At 42.8% G+C, this 17,499-nt stretch overlaps 1 protein-coding gene across 2 annotated transcripts; it reads right to left on the bottom strand.

The window, feature by feature from the left end:
- Positions 1 to 233: 233 nt before the first annotated feature.
- LOC121539551 (serine/threonine-protein kinase VRK1) lies at positions 234 to 17,292 on the bottom strand. 2 transcript variants are annotated; one of them, XM_041848126.1, is made up of 13 exons: positions 17,208 to 17,292; positions 15,438 to 15,597; positions 15,198 to 15,253; positions 13,210 to 13,279; positions 12,473 to 12,560; positions 11,060 to 11,168; positions 9,127 to 9,219; positions 6,990 to 7,122; positions 6,348 to 6,468; positions 4,790 to 4,848; positions 2,320 to 2,498; positions 631 to 727; positions 234 to 555 (listed from the first exon to the last, which is right to left on the bottom strand). In XM_041848126.1, the coding sequence occupies exons 2-13, from the start codon at positions 15,595 to 15,597 to the stop codon at positions 386 to 388; spliced, it is 1,335 nt and encodes a 444-aa protein (XP_041704060.1). In that variant the 5' UTR covers positions 17,208 to 17,292; the 3' UTR covers positions 234 to 385. The 2 variants fall into 2 exon arrangements, with proteins under 2 accessions (XP_041704060.1, XP_041704059.1); XM_041848125.1 differs by having other exon boundaries at positions 631 to 730.
- Positions 17,293 to 17,499: the final 207 nt, after the last annotated feature.

The following is a 17,499-nucleotide window of genomic DNA, read 5'->3' on the forward strand; positions in this document are numbered from 1 at the left end:
CATGTTATTTAGAGTGTTCTTGACTAACTATTACTTTTTTGGACAATGTACCAGGCCAGCTGTGATTTACAACCTGATAGCAATATTTTTTGGACTACCAAGAAATGTATTGGTGAATTATATTAATCATGCATTGAACTGCATCGATCTATTCTGCCAACAATGCCTTAGTGTACGTCATGGAACATTGAGTAAATATAACCTATTTCTAAAACCTCTTATAAAGTTGGTTTTGTAGCATAAACTGGGAATTTTATATTTTTGACTGATATTATGATTGTTTCATATCTGCAAAGTAGTTAAAACGCTATCAGTTCCACTTGAAAAGCGGACAGTGTGAGGAAGGTGAGCAAGGGTGGCTGGAACACAGAATGAGAAGTACAACTCATTCTGATTGTACTGGGTCTGCCTTTTTCTTGGGTCTGCCTCTGCCTCTCTTCAGGCCAGGAGTGGTCTGAGTACCCATCTCCACCAGTGTCTTCTTGGGGCTAACAGCACTCTTTTTAAGGGTCACTTTCTTCTTGGGGCTGACTACCTTTTTCACTCCATTCACCTCTGTAGGGAGAAGATTACAATTTGAAAACAGTGAGATTTAACCTGAGGAGAGGAAAAAGGAGAGGAAATTCTTACCTTTCTTCTTTGGAGCTTTTATTTTCTTGGCGGGAGTGCCGTCGGTCTCGTCATTAGACTCATCTTTATAATCTACCGCTTTCTTTCTTTTGGTAGTCTTCTGTGAGGAGAGGGAAAGAAAGGAGGGATGAGAACAAGTGCTGAGAGACAGAGACAGAGACAGAGACAGAGACAGAGACAGACAGAGAAACAGTGGTCAAATCTCCCGGGCCGCTTGCAGCAACCTTGGAGGGGGCCGAAATCAAATATGCAATGAGAAACTCTGCTTGGGTACACGACGACCGAATGTTTACATCTGCCCGGAGCCTTGTGAACGCCTGTGTGACATCTGAGCAAATGCAATTATCACTCATCTCGCAGAGTAAGAAAACCTTATACAGGAATAATCAATTCAAAGTACAAATTAAATTATGGTTCCATGACCTTGACTATCTAAATAACAACAATGGTCAGGGCTAATTCTGTTTCTGGGGTCATCGTTTAAGACATCTGGAACTGTCTTCGGTGTCAAAGTTGAGATTTGATGGTTTAGTAACTGACAAAGCAGAGTTGTATCGGTACTTAGTAAGGTGATCCCTTTTGTACCATTTTCATAAACTATGACTTTATTTCTTTCCCCTTATACAGATTAAAGACTAAAACGAGATAATAACTTCATACCAGATCAGAACGAGGCGACGAGAAAGATGCACTTAATAACAGCAATCAAATCCCCTATCGCTCCGTCCTTCCCTACTCCCTTCCTCCATCTCTCAGACTGTGTAATGAACGCTCGCCCCTCTCTCGGACTTGAACTATCACTCACACCCCCCCATTCTTCCATTTTGCCAATTGCTACCTCATGATTACCAGCAGACCCTGCTGAGCTGAACAGATTGGCTGGATAATTACATACAATAACGGCAGTGGGCAGGTACCCCTCAACTGGCATGGGCCAGCTCCCCGGTGGCACCTTCCATATGCAAACGGCATCTTGGGTAGTGCGAGGCGGGTGGAGGAAGAGGGGCTGAAGGGAGAGGGGAAGAGAGGGATGAGACCACCCCCTGCCATGAGAGCGGTGCGCTGATTGCGGGGCCGCGCCGAATCCAAGGTTACAGTGTCAGCAAATTTGTGATACATTAGCGAGGGATAAACACAGGTACTCAGACATGTCAGAGAAGAAGGATGAAGGAGAGGAGGGAGGAGAGAGGTAGAGAGGAGAGGAAGGAAGAGAGGAGGAGAAAGGTAAGATGGAGAGAGGCCATGAAAGAGGAGGGAATTGTGAGAATTGAGAGAGGAAAAAGGCTTTTGAGATGGTTGGAGGAAACCCTGTGTGTAAGCCAGTGTAATGTAGAAATGGCTTTGATCAGCAAACGTGAAGGCTGTGTGTGTTTTGGGGGTAAAAACGTCAATAAGCAGCGGTCAAGGCACATCTGTTAAAAGCATCACACCTTAATTGTATTTGAAAATCAATGCACTTGGCAGCCATTCACACTAACCTGCACAATTAGTCTGGGATCGTGCTCGGGCATTCTTACATTTCAAATGGCTTTCAACAGGTAAACACATTAGGGGTGGTTAAAATGGGCTCTGTTTGAAAGGCCGGGCTTCAAACAGGTCTGGAGCGTGCCAGGTTTTAAACGCTGAGGCTACCATGACCGCACAGCAACATGTGTGTCTCGTAATGTGCTGGGCTGTGTGTGTACCGACCTTGGCAGAGGACAATGGCCTGGCTCCATTGCCATGGACCGATGAAAACTCCAGCTTGTCGTCATCTTTGGCGCCTATTGACTTAAGCCCCGCCTCCAGAATGGACCGGAGCTTCTGATAGGCCGGCTTGTCTGTGTAGCTTAGAGTCTTCACTTCCTCCATAAACTTCTGAAGTTCATCTAAAAAAGGAGAGAAAATAATAGATATGGGGAATTTAGATTTGAGCCTTATATTTTAGGTCAGGAGTCCCCGCACCAAGCAAAGAATGAAGATAAAGTTGTATATGAGCTGCGGTGCTTAACCAAAAAAGTATGAATGAAGATCAATAGTAGAGACAGGGTGCACACCATGAAAATACAAGTTTGATATTAATAACATTTATTGAACTCAATAGTTAAGCCAGCCCGGGCGTTTCGGCTGCTGCCTTCCTCAAGGGATGCTGGTCAAAGCAGCACTATCTCAAGTATAGAAATAAAAAAAGTTTGATATAGATGTTCTATTTACAGTAATATCTACTGGGAGGGTCACATTGAGATTCAATAATACTTTTTAAGTGAGTCGTATCCACAATTCAAGGCAGCTAGCTGCAGAGTAGTTACATTTCTACTGTTCAATGTAGTAGACAGTAGAAAATAGTATGAGGCAATGAGCATCCATATGCATTTCTACCTTTTTCCAAGCTGCTCCAACAACATTGTGATAAAAACACAGTCATCCAATACAGAGAAGAAACAAAGTACCATATTGAACCAAAAATAGACAAACTAAGTCAAATCAACAATTCACAACCCTCACTGACGATAAACTGAAAAACTGACGCTCTGAACGGTTGTTATCTAGGTGTTAGTTACCACACTTCCTTCCTGTTACACTCTTTCTCTACTCTCATTCCTTTCTTCTCTGCTAATACAGCCGGCACTGGCACTTTGACCTTGGGGCTAAGTCAAGAGAGAGAGTGAGGAGGAGAGGAAGTGGCACGGTGCGTCAGCCCCTCTTCCTTCTGCTCCGTCGCTCCCAAACTGTTGTTTACCGTCTGGGCGCTAGCTAAAATAAGTCACACCAAACAGAATTAGTGATGATGGCGGACACAACAGAACCATGACGGCTCCACTACAGTCACCTCTCTCTCTGTGCTGTTGTGATGCGTTGTGTGTTGCTGTACGCACAAGACAACAGCCCGCGGAGAAATCTCTCCTTCTGTCACACGGCTGCCACAAAGCGCACAGAGCGGGCGCTGCCACATAGGGATCAGAGGAGAGGAGGCCGACAAGAGGAGGCAGAGAGGAGGGGGGAGGCAAGGCTCTGTCTTCAGGCTCTGGATTAAAGGAATAGTTAAACTCCCCAAGTCAAAGTTTGTTAAAGACCCAGTGCAGTCAAAAACATGATTTCCCTTTGTTTCCACACTATGAAGTTGGAATAATACTGTGAAAATGTGAAAATGATGATAATGCCCTTTTAGTGTAAGACCGCCTGAAATGTCAGCCTGTTTTGGTGGGATGGGGTTTTGGCCTGCCTGGTGACATCACCAGGTAGTAAATTAGTTAATAGACCAATAAGAAGAGTTCCAAACCTCTCTGCCAATAACAGCTACTTTTCAGTTTTCCCCTCCCCACTCAGACCACTCCCAGACAGTCCTAGCAAAAGTCTTGCTTGAGAAATTGCTCTTAGCTAAGAAGCTATTTTCTTCTTCTTTTTGACCACAATTGAAAACAATCATAGTAAAGCACTTAATTGTTACCCAGAAATTATTTGATATTGAGATAAAAACGGCTGCATTGGACATGTTCCTACTTCAGATCGAAGTGGTCTTGCCGACTAGGCCCAATGGTCCATATTCTAAGTTGAACGATATGTAGAGCCAAATTAAATCTACAGGCCTCTATACCATACGAACGGCCCACAAATCGTTCAAAAATAAAAACATAGATATTTAACAAACCCTCAAAAAGTTTCTACAACATATTTGAAGTGTTTTCACTCCAAACGGCTAGCAAACACTCTAGCCGTCCCCCATACTGACTCTCACCTATGCTTCACACTAATGCACTCATCACATATGTAAGTTCACGGCTTCACAACAAAGTTAAAGTGGAAAGTTTTGTTGCGGTCGGAGAATTAGCGGTGGTGCTAATGAATTAGCACTCATTATGAGGGAATCAGCCGGTCCCATTATTATAGAGTGAACAGCCACTCTCCTCTCCGCTGTGTGTGTGTGCGCGTGTGATGAAGAAGTGCTTCAGTTCAATTAGGGCTGGTTGGGGCTGTGAATGGAGCAGAGGCACGGGATGTAATGTAGAGGGCTGAACTCACAACACAGGTGTTCTCAAGGACCACAGAGAGTCAGCCAGTTCAGCTAGCAATAATGACGTAACTGGCAAGTCTCCACTGCAATATGGACTTCAACATCCACACAAAAAGGAAACTGATACAAGGGACGAGTCCAACATAAAAAGAAGTGAAAAGACCCCACCTGGCTTGTCTTGTGAGGAGAAACACTTAGACATGAACTCTGAGACGTTATCTCTGCATCTGTAATGGAAAAAAGAGTTAGAACTGTTCGTGTGTTTTGCACATGCAGGTACACAACCGGTCAAAAGTTTTAGAACACCTACTCATTCAAGGGTTTTTCTTAATTTTTTACATTGTAGAATAATAGTGAAGACATCAAAACTACGAAATAACACATATGGAATCATGTAAGTAACCAAAAAAGTGTTAAACAAATCAAAATATATTTCATATTTGAGATTCTTCAAAGCAGCCACCCTTTGCCTTGATGACATATTTGCACACTCCTGGCATTCTCTCAACCAGCTTCATGAGGTAGTCACCTGGAATGCATTTCAATTAACAGGTGTGCTTTCTTAAAAGTTAATTTGTGGAATTGCTTTCCTTCTTAATGCGTTTGAGCCAATCAGTTGTGTTGTGACAAGATAGGGTTGGTATACAGAAGATAGCCCTAATTGGTAAAAGACAAAGTCCATATTATGGCAAGAACAGCTCAAATAAGCAAAGAGAAACGACAGTCCATCATTACTTTAAGACATGAAGGTCAGTCAATACAGAACATTTCAAGAACTTTGAAAGTTTCTTCAAGTGCAGTCGCAAAAACCATGAAGTGCTATGATGAAACTGGCTCTAATGATGACCACCACAGGAATGAAAGACCCAGAGTTACCTCTGCTGCAGAGGATAAGTTCATTAGCGTTACCAGCCTCAGAAATTGCAGCCCAAAAAAATGCTTCACAGAGTTCAAGTAACAGACACATCTCAATAATAATAACACGTCTCTTTGTGAGACACAGTGTGGGTGAACGGATGATCTCTGCATGTGTATTTCCACCGTAAACAATGGAGGAGGTGGTGTTGTGGTGTTGTGGTGTGGGGGTGCTTTGCTGGTGACACTGTCTGTGATTTATTTAGAATTCAAGGCACACTTAACCAGCATGGCTACCACAGCATTCTGCAGCGATACGCCATCGCATCTGGTTTGGGATTAGTGGGACTATCATTTGTTTTTCAACAGGACAATGACCCAACACACCTCCAGGTTGTGTAAGGGCTATTTTACCAAGAAGGAGAGTGGTGGATTGCTGCATCAGATGACCTGGCCTCCACAATCCCCCGACCTCAAACAAATTGAGATGGTTTGGGATGAGTCGGACCGCAGAGTGAAGGAAAAGCAGCCAACAAGTGCTCAGCATATGTGGGAACTCCTTCAAGAGACTGTTGGAAAAGCATTCCAGGTGAAGCTGGTTGAGAGAATGCCAAGAGTGTGCAGAGCTGTCATCAAGGCAAAGGGTGGCTATTTGAGGAATCTCAAATATATTTTGATTTGTTTAACACTTTTTTGGTTACTACATGATTCCATATGTGTTATTTCATAGTTTTGATGTCTTCACTATTATTCTACAATGTAGAATAATGAAAAACCCTTGAATGAGTAGGTGTTATAAAACTTTTGACCGGTAGTGTACGTGGGTGACATTTACGTCATTTAGCAGACGCTCTTATCCAGAGCGACTTACTGTAGTTTTGAGTCTCTGACGTAGAGAGGGTCCTGCAGCTTGTCTTCCCAGGGCAATTTAGTACAGAGCCACTGGACCATACAGTACCCCAGGATCTCCAGATCACTCCTTCTACAGGGTGCTGTAGACATACAACAACATTTTCCCCACAGTTGAGTTGACCAATAGACACCAAACTCTGGACTTACACTTGCTGACATAATCAGCGATCAAGACGTTGAAATCTGCCCGCGTAGGTGTGCATTTCAGCAGTTTTGTTGTTAGCCAATGTCAAAGCATGATTGTGAGAGCAGCCCACCCCAATTGGCTGTCGCAAGGTTGCATAGCAGAAATGTGCATAAACGTGGGAATTTTTCAACGCCGCTCGCTAGCTCGACAAACATTTAGTGTCTTTGCATTTCCTCCTCCCATCGAAAATGACTGGTTGCTGGTAGCTAGGTCTGAACGGCAGGTTATATACACCTTAACTGCTGGTAGCTAGGTGGTGTTGATACAAGCAAGTTAACTCTTTTTAGACACTTGACCAGACAAATAATTCCAATAATTACATTTTCGGTTTCAAACCATTTCCACCCCCCATTTGCTCCCAAATGAACGTTCTCCTGGCTTGGCTCAGTCAGAGGTGGGGTGTGCTGTACTTACAGACTCCTTTGTGTGCGTCGATGCTGGTGAACTCGATGGTCCCGTCGTGGCACCTCTTAGGGTCCTCCTTGTACTCCTTCAGTATGCCTTCAGGAGAGTACCTATAGGCCAGCCCATAATCTACTAAATAAACCTATAGGTTTGCAAACAAAACAGACAAATTCATGCATGCACACACACACACTGACACATATCCAACCTAAGGAGTAGACATAACATGTGGCCTATAACTAGTATATTACTAATAAACTGTACATGTGTACCAAGTTTCATGCTTTTATAAAAAAAAAGTGGGGGGGAAATTCACATACAGTATTACCTGGACTATAAGAATAAAATAGGGATCTTTCCCTTTCAATACGATTCCATACGTATCTAGATACATTGGCTCCGATACAGGAACGACACGTTATACAGTAGTTTGAAATGATTTGATGCGATTCGGTTTAATGTGATATGATGCACTAACATTTGTTGCATAAACATATTCATTTACCATTCTAAATTTAAATCTGCTGCTGATGGAGCTCATCAGCTGGGCCACTCTGAGCTGGATCTGTCTAAGACAACTTCTGAGTCAACTGAGATGAGCCATAAGGGAGACTAGGCATCTACCACCCAACTATCAGATTAGATGGGGGGGACAATGTAGCCAGTTTTTTGTCTCTCCACTTTGGTTCTGAAATAACCCTCACCCACTAATGAAGTTGTCATTTTGGCAGATTAAGTGTTTAAGACAGTAATGTATCAATATTTATTGTTTACAAATTAGCCATGACATAGCCAATTAATTTATAGCACAATTTTGGATTTCACCCCATCTCAAAATCAAATGGTTTCGACAGTTCTGAAGTTTTTACAAAAGACAGATAACAATAACCTTGCAAATTACATTGATTGTCACTCAACTAATAAAGCCTAATATCAGGCAAGTCATTTTAGCACGTGAATGCTGAAGGTGCCACGCAGACGTGCAAGATCAGGAACAGGCCGCCTACCTCGCGTTGGTCAGCGTGCAAAACTGGGCAGTGCGCAGTTTGACTAGGTTATTGATATTGCCTGGGGATGTTCGGCACGCATGCAAAATTACTTGTAGATCATTGACAGTCAACACAGTTACATGCAGTTGTCACAAAAGATTAGCGGTATTTTCGGAAGGTAGAAAGAACGCAATATGAGCAACAACAAAAGAATTGTGAACCCCGCTATTTGTAAAGTTTTAATGGATTTTCTGACCGATGCATGCTACATTTGGATAGGTTTGGGGTCCGCGGACCGATGGGATCAATGCGTATCGGTGAATCGTCACATCCCTACAACAAAGCATACAATACAAGTCATGGCTACAGTACAGTAGGTGGCTGCCTCGTTGCTCAAATCATCAGCTCCCAGAAAGTCAAACAAATGTTTCCAATAACTGCAGGGAGGGGGGGAGAAGGCAGATTGAGAGAGAGAGCTAACCCTGAGACTCCCAAGGGGCCCCTTTCTAAATTGTCGTTTAAAAATAGCACTTTAATAACACACCACGGATACATTATTAATCTCTAAATTAAATATTTGCCCCTGCCCCCACCTTGTTTGCTTGAAAGAGATCTTAGCCGTCATCTAATCTCTCCCCTGTTTAGAGGAAGAATAAAGAACCCCCCCCATCACCCTCCTCTCTCTCTCATATGTTTAATTGAATCTAATGAACCAGTGGCAGGAGCATAATGAAATAAATAAATATATCCAATGTTTTTTTTCAATTTAGCTACATATCGGGTCAAAGGAATTACTTCACTTGAAGAGGTAGAGACAATAATTTGAAATCGTACCCAGACTGAGAAATAGGCTTCCCCTCTTAAACTGTAATCCACTACACACAAAGCACATAGCTAGCTAGGCTACATAGCCCTATAATATAGTGTACCGTGTATGTGAGCCATATCAGGACTAAAAGCTCCACTACATAAGTGTTTCTCAATCCATTTCTGGGGTACTAACACACCTGATTTAACTAAACTTAACATCAAGCCCTGGCTTAATAATTAGCTTAATCAGCTGTGTTAGCACTGGGCTAGACCAAAAATGTGCCCTTATAGGCCTATGTGCCCAGTCAATGCAGAGTGAATGGCAGACAGGTGGGACAGCCACTGACCTGATTGGGGTTGTTGTGGCTGAGGAGGAGGTTGGAGGCTTTGATGTCAGCGTGAACATACTCATGCTCATGGATGTACTCCAGAATGTCAAGCTACAGAAGAGAGGGGAGAAGAAAAGTCAACATATACAGTGGGGGAAAAAAGTATTTAGTCAGCCACCAATTGTGCAAGTTCTCCCACTTAAAAAGATGAGAGAGGCCTGTAATTTTCATCATAGGTACACGTCAACTATGACAGACAAATTGAGATTTTTTTCCCCAGAAAATCACATTGTAGGATTTTTAATGAATTTATTTGCAAATTATGGTGGAAAATAAGTATTTGGTCACCTACAAACAAGCAAGATTTCTGGCTCTCACAGACCTGTAACTTCTTCTTTAAGAGGCTCCTCTGTCCTCCACTCGTTACCTGTATTAATGGCACCTGTTTGAACTTGATATCAGTATAAAAGACACCTGTCCACAACCTCAAACAGTCACACTCCAAATTCCACTATGGCCAAGACCAAAGAGCTGTCAAAGGACACCAGAAACAAAATTGTAGACCTGCACCAGGCTGGGAAGACTGAATCTGCAATAGGTAAGCAGCTTGGTTTGAAGAAAATCAACTGTGGGAGCAATTATTAGGAAATGGAAGACATACAAGACCACTGATAATCTCCCTCGATCTGGGGCTCCACGCAAGATCTCACCCTGTGGGGTCAAAATGATCACAAGAATGGTGAGCAAAAATCCCAGAACCACACGGGGGGACCTAGTGAATGACCTGCAGAGAGCTGGGACCAAAGTAACAAAGCCTACCATCAGTAACACACTACGCCGCCAGGGACTCAAATCCTGCAGTGCCAGACGTGTCCCCCTGCTTAAGCCAGTACATGTCCAGGCCCGTCTGAAGTTTGCTAGAGTGCATTTGGATGATCCAGAAGAGGATTGGGAGAATGTCATATGGTCAGATGAAACCAAAATAGAACTTTTTTGGTAAAAACTCAACTCGTCGTGTTTGGAGGACAAAGAATGCTGAGTTGCATCCAAAGAACACCATACCTACTGTGAAGCATGGGGGTGGAAACATCATGCTTTGGGGCTGTTTTTCTGCAAAGGGACCAGGACGACTGATCCGTGTAAAGGAAAGAATGAATGGGGCCATGTATCGTGAGATTTTGAGTGAAAACCTCCTTCCATCATCAAGGGCATTGAAGATGAAACGTGGCTGGGTCTTTCAGCATGACAATGATCCCAAACACACCGCCCGGGCAACGAAGGAGTGGCTTCGTAAGAAGCATTTCAAGGTCCTGGAGTGGCCTAGCCAGTCTCCAGATCTCAACCCCATAGAAAATCTTTGGAGGGAGTTGAAAGTCCGTGTTGCCTAGCGACAGCCCCAAAACATCACTGCTCTAGAGGAGATCTGCATGGAGGAATGGGCCAAAATACCAGCAACAGTGTGTGAAAACCTTGTGAAGACTTACAGAAAACGTTTGACCTGTGTCATTGTCAACAACAGGTATATAACAAAGTATTGAGAAACTTTTGTTATTGACCAAATACTTATTTTCCACCATAATTTGCAAATAAATTCAGTAAAAATCCTACAATGTGATTTTCTGGATTTTATTTTCTCATTTTGTCTGTCATAGTTGACGTGTACCTATGATGAAAATTACAGGCCTCTCATCTTTTTAAGTGGGAGAACTTGCACAATTGGTGGCTGACTAAATAATTTTTCTCCCCACTGTAAATATGAAACATATTATTTACTGAGATAGTAATGCATCGGCAAACAAAATGAGCTAGAATATTCTTAACACAACACTAAAGATATAGTCAATGAAATAAACAGCCAACATTTTTTATAGCGTGAATGAAATAAATCAATGCTTAAGTTGATGTTTTCTTGGCTCTATTATCTTTCGGCAGTTATGATGAGTAAACTCACGAGTCTCAGACCGAGCTGCAGGACCAGTTTTCGGGGGAACCTCCTCCCACTCTCCTCAAACTTCTTCTGCAGGTCTGTCCCAAACCGGTCCATCACCATGAACCTGTACCTGGGAGGGGAGGAAGCAGAGGGAAACAGATTCAGGGTGCATCCCAAATGGCACCCTATTCCTATAGCGCACTACTTTTGACCTGGGCCCATGGCACCCTATTTGGTGCACTACTTCTATGGCACCCTATGGCCCCTGGTCAACAGTAATGCACTATAAAGGCAATAGAGTGCCAATTGGGATGCACACAATCGCATATGTTAATCAATCAACATCACTTTCTTTGTAGCTGGAGAAGTAGGAGGTTGGTTAGACATTCATAAATGCATAACTTTATGGGTGTCTGTAAAGTATGCCAACTGCTATGTTGGTTCAAAGCAGTGTTGTCATGATACCAGAAGTTTTACTTCGATACCAGGTTTAGTATACCAATACTAGATACTATCACGATACTCAATACCAAAATGACACCATGGAGAATCAAGAAAGCGTATATGCCAAAGTCACAGAATGGCACTTGATCCAGACATATTTTTTGAGTTTAATATCATTACATTTAAAATGTTTGAATGTATGCATTAATGAATCAATGACACAATCATACAATCAATTTGACTTAGTAAAAAAATACAAATCTAAGTATATAACATAATGGTAATCATTTATTTGAATGGTAAATCTGTAGTCTATTGATTAACTGGGTAAATCAAGATGTAGCCTAGGCCTATTCACAATACAGGTGAATGCATATTAAATAGGAGTGTGTGCGTGCATTGAGTTATTGAGCTTGTTTTGGACTGATTTCATGGGCCTACAGATGTAAAACAATATTTCCGTTCCATTTGGGACTTATTTTATTGTACTGATCAACAACATTTGCATAAAAGAAGCAATATCTTATTTTATAAAAGTGTGTGCTGTCTCTTTAAGACCCATGATGTCATTCACACACAGTTCGAGGCTCGAACAAAGATGATCTTGACTGGGAGAGAAGTGAGGTTGGGGAGATGAAGTGAATGAATAAAGTTTTTGGTGACAATCTGCTTTGAAATCAGCAATATTTTGAGGACAGGGTAGAGCCAGCAATGAGTAAGTGGAGCAGGCACGGATTGCTAGTGCTATAAGTGGACATCGGCTGCGCTGATAGACATACTTGATCCTCTCTCGATCAGTAGATGACGTGAGACACATTTGACAAAAGTACAGAAAGTAACAAATTCTAGTACCAAACCGTTTTTCATGTTATAGTATTGAAAAAGTACTACGGTTTCGGTATACTGTGTAACACTAGTTCAAAGGTATTTAAATGAGACTGCCATCAAAGTATTGAAAGAACCAGGTTTAAAAGAGGCACTACTAAATACCTTTTCCCTCCTTTCTCATGCAGTCCGGACCCCCAGTACTTTGGCACTCCCAAATACTTCATTTTATGAGACTTCATCCAACTCTGAACTACAATACAAAAAAGGGTAGAACAATAACCTTTATGGAATAATGAGCAGTGCAACTATATAAGCCATACTACATATGAAAAACAGCAAAAGACAAGCCTAACAAAAAATTACAACATGCTAAAAGACAGTCACTTGTTACGGGTTAAACTATATGACTGCAAGTGAAAAATAACAGTAAGGCAAATCAAGGTAGTACTATACAGCCTTCAAACAAATGCTTCTAAACACACTTCCTAAAACTTGGTGGTGGTGCTCAAAGTAATAAAAGCAGGGTAATCCCATGGGGGCAAGCCAGAGGCGGCCACAAGCTAATCTGCTACTGGGACAAATATTTACCAACAGACACCACCATATTCCATGAATAAAATATGAGCCTTCGTTCCTTAGTAATATAACAGTTAATTGTCAGGGGAGATTGACATTTGGATTGTTATGATATAAAATGCAAAGTTGTGGCCTTGGGGCGAACACAGGAGCCAAAGGCACCATGTTGGAGAGAGAGGCCCTCACTACACGGCCCTACAACTTTACTTCTTTAATTAAGAAAGTTGTTCATTTCTCTATTCGTGTTTGTTTGTTCCAGTGTTAAGGGACCGTGTGTGTGTGTGGGCGATCATGAGGGAGGGAGTGGTATGTGGTATGCATACTTAGATCCGGCTTGGCAGCTCGCATGTAGAACTTGAGCTCTGAGAACAGTGGTCCGTTGTCACTGGGCTCCTAGATTACGAAAAAAAAAACAGGACAGTTGACCAAACAGTACAGTTTTATGTCAAGTTTATGACATAGTCAGGAGCATAAGATCACAGTTACAGTGAGGGAAAAAAGTATTTGATCCCCTGCTGATTTTGTACGTTTGCCCACTGACAAATAAATGATCAGTCTATCATTTTAATGGTAGGTTTATTTGAACAGTGAGAGACAGAATAACAACAACAAAATCCAGAAAAACGCATGTCAAAAATGTTATAAATTGATTTGCATTTTAATGAGGGAAATAAGTATTTGACCCCTCTGCAAAACATTACTTAGTACTTGGTGGCAAAACCCTTGTTGGCAATCACAGAGGTCAGACGTTTCTTGTAGTTGGCCACCAGGTTTGCACACATCTCAGGAGGGATTTTGTCCCACTCCTCTTTGCAGATCTTCTCCAAGTCATTAAGGTTTCGAGGCTGACGTTTGGCAACTCGAACCTTCAGCTCCCTCCACAGATTTTCTATGGGATTAAGGTCTGGAGACTGGCTAGGCCACTCCAGGACCTTAATGTGCTTCTTCTTGAGCCACTCCTTTGTTACCTTGGCCGTGTGTTTTGGGTCATTGTCATGCTGGAATACCCATCCACGAACCATTTTCAATGCCCTGGCTGAGGGAAGGAGGTTCTCACCCAAGATTTGACGGTACATGGCCCCGTCCATCGTTCCTTTGATGCGGTGAAGTTGTCCTGTCCCCTTAGCAGAAAAACACCCCCAAAGCATAATGTTTCCACCTCCATGTTTGACGGTGGGGATGGTGTTCTTGGGGTCATAGGCAGTATTCCTCCTCCTTCAAACACGGCGAGTTGAGGTAATGCCAAAGAGCTCCATTTTGGTCTCATCTGACCACAACACTTCACCCAGTTCTACTCTGAATCATTCAGATGTTCATTGGCAAACTTCAGACGGGCCTGTATATGTGCTTTCTTGAGCAGGGGGACCTTGCAGGCGCTGCAGGATTTCAGTCCTTCACGGCGTAGTGTGTTACCAATTGTTTTCTTGGTGACTATGGTCCCAGCTGCCTTGAGATCATTGACAATATCCTCCCGTGTAGTTCTGGGCTGATTCCTCACCGTTCTCATGATCATTGCAACTCCACGAGGTGAGATCTTGCATGGAGCCCCAGGCCGAGGGAGATTGACAAGTCTTTTGTGTTTCTTCCATTTGCGAATAATCGCACCAACTGTTGTCACCTTCTCACCAATCTGCTTGGCGATGGTCTTGTAGCCCATTCCAGCCTTGTGTAGGTCTACAATCTTGTCCCTGACATCCTAGGAAAGCTCTTTGGTCTTGGCCATGGTGGAGAGTTTGGAATCTGATTGATTGATTGCTTCTGTGGACAGGTGTCTTTTATACAGGTAACAAACTGAGATTAGGAGCACTCCCTTTAAGAGTGTGCTCCTAATCTCAGCTCGTTACCTGTATAAAAGACACCTGGGAGCCAGAAATCTTTCTGATTGAGAGGGGGTCAAATACTTATTTCCCTCATTAAAATGCAAATCAATTTATAACATTTTTGACATGCGTTTTTCTGGAATTTTTGTTGTTATTCTGTCTCTCACTGTTCAAATAAACCTACCATTAAAATTATAGACTGATCATTTATTTGTCAGTGGGCAAACGTACAAAATCAGCAGGGGATCAAACACTTTTTTCCCCTCACTGTATACTCATCCTGGAAACACTATGCATCATAGGTAGGCCTGGAGTCATGCAGGGTAGTCAGATTGAACGGAACACGTGAGTATATTGTCATGAACTGTACAGGCATAGAGTAAGGATGCTAAATGTCTCCTTTGTCTTGCTTGTACAGGCATGAGATAGAACTGAGGCCAATCAGGCAATCATATACAAAGGCATGTGTTATCAAGCCAGAGTTGTCTTACCACTTTGATGACATATGGGGCACCAGCACCAACTGTTTTAGATGAATGCTCATCGGCTGTAAAACAATAACAGACCTCAGACTAGCCTATAGTTTGAAAGGGAAAGGGCTGATAATACATATGCAAGACATACAGTAGTATTCCTGATCTTCTGAGGTCAGCGGATTAGGAATTCCCAATCAATAATCAATGAACTAGCCTAGATGTGTTTTATAACCCATGTTGCCATGCCTCTCTTACCTAAATAGAGCAGTCCGAAGCCGCCCTGTCCAATGGGGACTCCCAGTTTCCAGGACTTCTTGCCAGTATCTGTAAGTACTTCTCCAGGCGGGAACTCCTCGGCAAGCTTCCTCTTTTCTGGTCCTCTGCCCTTCCCTGCTGCCTTGGCTTTAGGGGGCATCTGGAGGGACAGGATAGAGAATCTATGTAATCTAGCTATACATCTACCAGATGTAACAGTGCTTCATTCAACAAAACTATATTGTCACTGCCAGCCAATAAGGTAGCCTGGCTCCTCCTAAACCATATAGCTAGTTATAAAGCTAGCAATGCCTTAATTTGACCGTCAACAACGTAAAGCAGTTGAATGTCTCAGTGAAGTTTGAATATGATGTGTAAACAGCATATCACATGATAGATCACTTGGGTTTTCAAATCGCTCTGGCAAGCGACTGAAAGAAGGTAACCACTAAGGTAGCTAGCACATTGATTGTTGCTGGCTCATGCTGGCTCATAGAACTACCTAGCTAAAATAGATTATATATACAAAAAGTATGTGGACACCCCTTCAAAATAGTGGATTCTGCTTTTTCAGCCACACCCATTGCTGGCAGGTGTCTAAAATCGAGCACACAGCCCTGCAATCTCCATAGACAAACATTGGCAGTAGAATGGCCTTACTGAAGAGCTCAGTGACTTTCAATGTGGCACCTTTCCAACAAGCCAGTTTGACAAATTTCTGCCCGGCTGGAGTGGTGCAAAGCTTGCTACCATTGGACTCTGGAGCAGTGGAAACGCGTTCTGTGTAGTGATTAATCACCATCTGGCAGTCCAACAGACGAATTTGGGTTTGGTGGATGCCAGGAAAACGTTACCTGCCCAAATGCATAGTGCCAACTGTAAAGTTTGGAGGAGGAATAATGGTTTGGGGCTGTTTTTCATGGTTTGGGCTAGGTCCCTTAGTTCCAGTGAAGGGAAATCTTAATGTTACAGCATAAAATGAAATTCTAGACGATTCTGTTCTTCCAACTTTGTGACAACAGTTTGGGGAAGGCCCTTTCCTGTTTCAGCATGACAATGCCCCCGTGCACAAAGCGAGGTCCATACAGAAATGGTTTGTCGAGATCGGTGTGGAATAACTTGACTGGCCTGCACTGAGCACTGACCTCAATCCCATCGAACACCTTTGGGATGAATTGGAAGGCTGACTGCGAGCCAACCCTAATCGCCCAACATCAGTGCCCGACCTCACTAATGCTCGTGGCTGAATGGAAGAAAGGCCCCGCAGCAATGTTCCAACATCTAGTGGAAAGCCTTCCCAGAAGAGTGGAGGCTGTTATAGCAGCAAAGAGGGCACCAACTCCATATTAATGCCCATGATTTTGGAATGAGATGTTAGACGAGCAGGTGTCCATATACTTTTGGTCATGTAACTTATTAACATCAATCTAACCAGTTTCACGAATGGGGCGAGAGGGCTTTTCCTATTTAGCTAACGTTAGCTAGTTGGTAGCTAAATTTAGCGAACATAAACGCCAATATTGGGTAAACAAGCGTGCATCCGTGTGAAAGATTGGCAGGCAATTTCAAAAGCCAGCGAACATATAGCTAGTTAGCTTAACTATTTTGCTAACGACGTAGCTACATTAGTTAGCTGATGTTAGCAATGGCCTGCTTCATTCTGATGAAGCCTTTGGATGATTAGATCGCAAAACCCAGCGTTTCCGTGATAATCGTGTTCCTAAACACGATATATCAAAACAACAAAGGCATTGCATTTCACAGGTTTACCTCGTTGACTTTGTTGTAATTTCCAAGTTATCCTCGATGCTCCTCAAAAATTCCCGCACTACAGTCCAACCGGAAATCGATGGCGCATGCTGCAACACTGCCCAACCCTATTGGTCAGAAACACGTTCTGACATTTGCATATTTACAGGGGTGCTGGGAAATGACGTTCTAAATCGAATGTGATTCTGATGCAGGTGCTGATGCTGAGGAGGAGATGGAGGAGGATAAAGGAGAAGAGGAGGAGCAGCAGCATATACCTCTATCTACATGCAAAAGTATAAAAATAAGATGT

The sequence above is a fragment of the Coregonus clupeaformis genome, chromosome 25, assembly GCF_020615455.1.
Source record: "Coregonus clupeaformis isolate EN_2021a chromosome 25, ASM2061545v1, whole genome shotgun sequence".
In the NCBI taxonomy this organism is placed as follows: Eukaryota; Metazoa; Chordata; class Actinopteri; order Salmoniformes; family Salmonidae; genus Coregonus; species Coregonus clupeaformis.

Excerpts from the sequence above, each read along its gene's own strand:
- LOC121539551 (XM_041848125.1), bottom strand. The coding sequence starts at position 15,597 with ATGCCCCCTAAAGCCAAGGCAGCAGGGAAGGGCAGAGGACCAGAAAAG. Across the intron at positions 13,280-15,197 it reads CCCCATATGTCATCAAAGTG|GAGCCCAGTGACAACGGACC; the intron begins GTAAGACAACTC and ends TTCGTAATCTAG. Across the intron at positions 9,220-11,059 it reads TGCAGCTCGGTCTGAGACTC|CTTGACATTCTGGAGTACAT; the intron begins GTGAGTTTACTC and ends TCTCTTCTGTAG.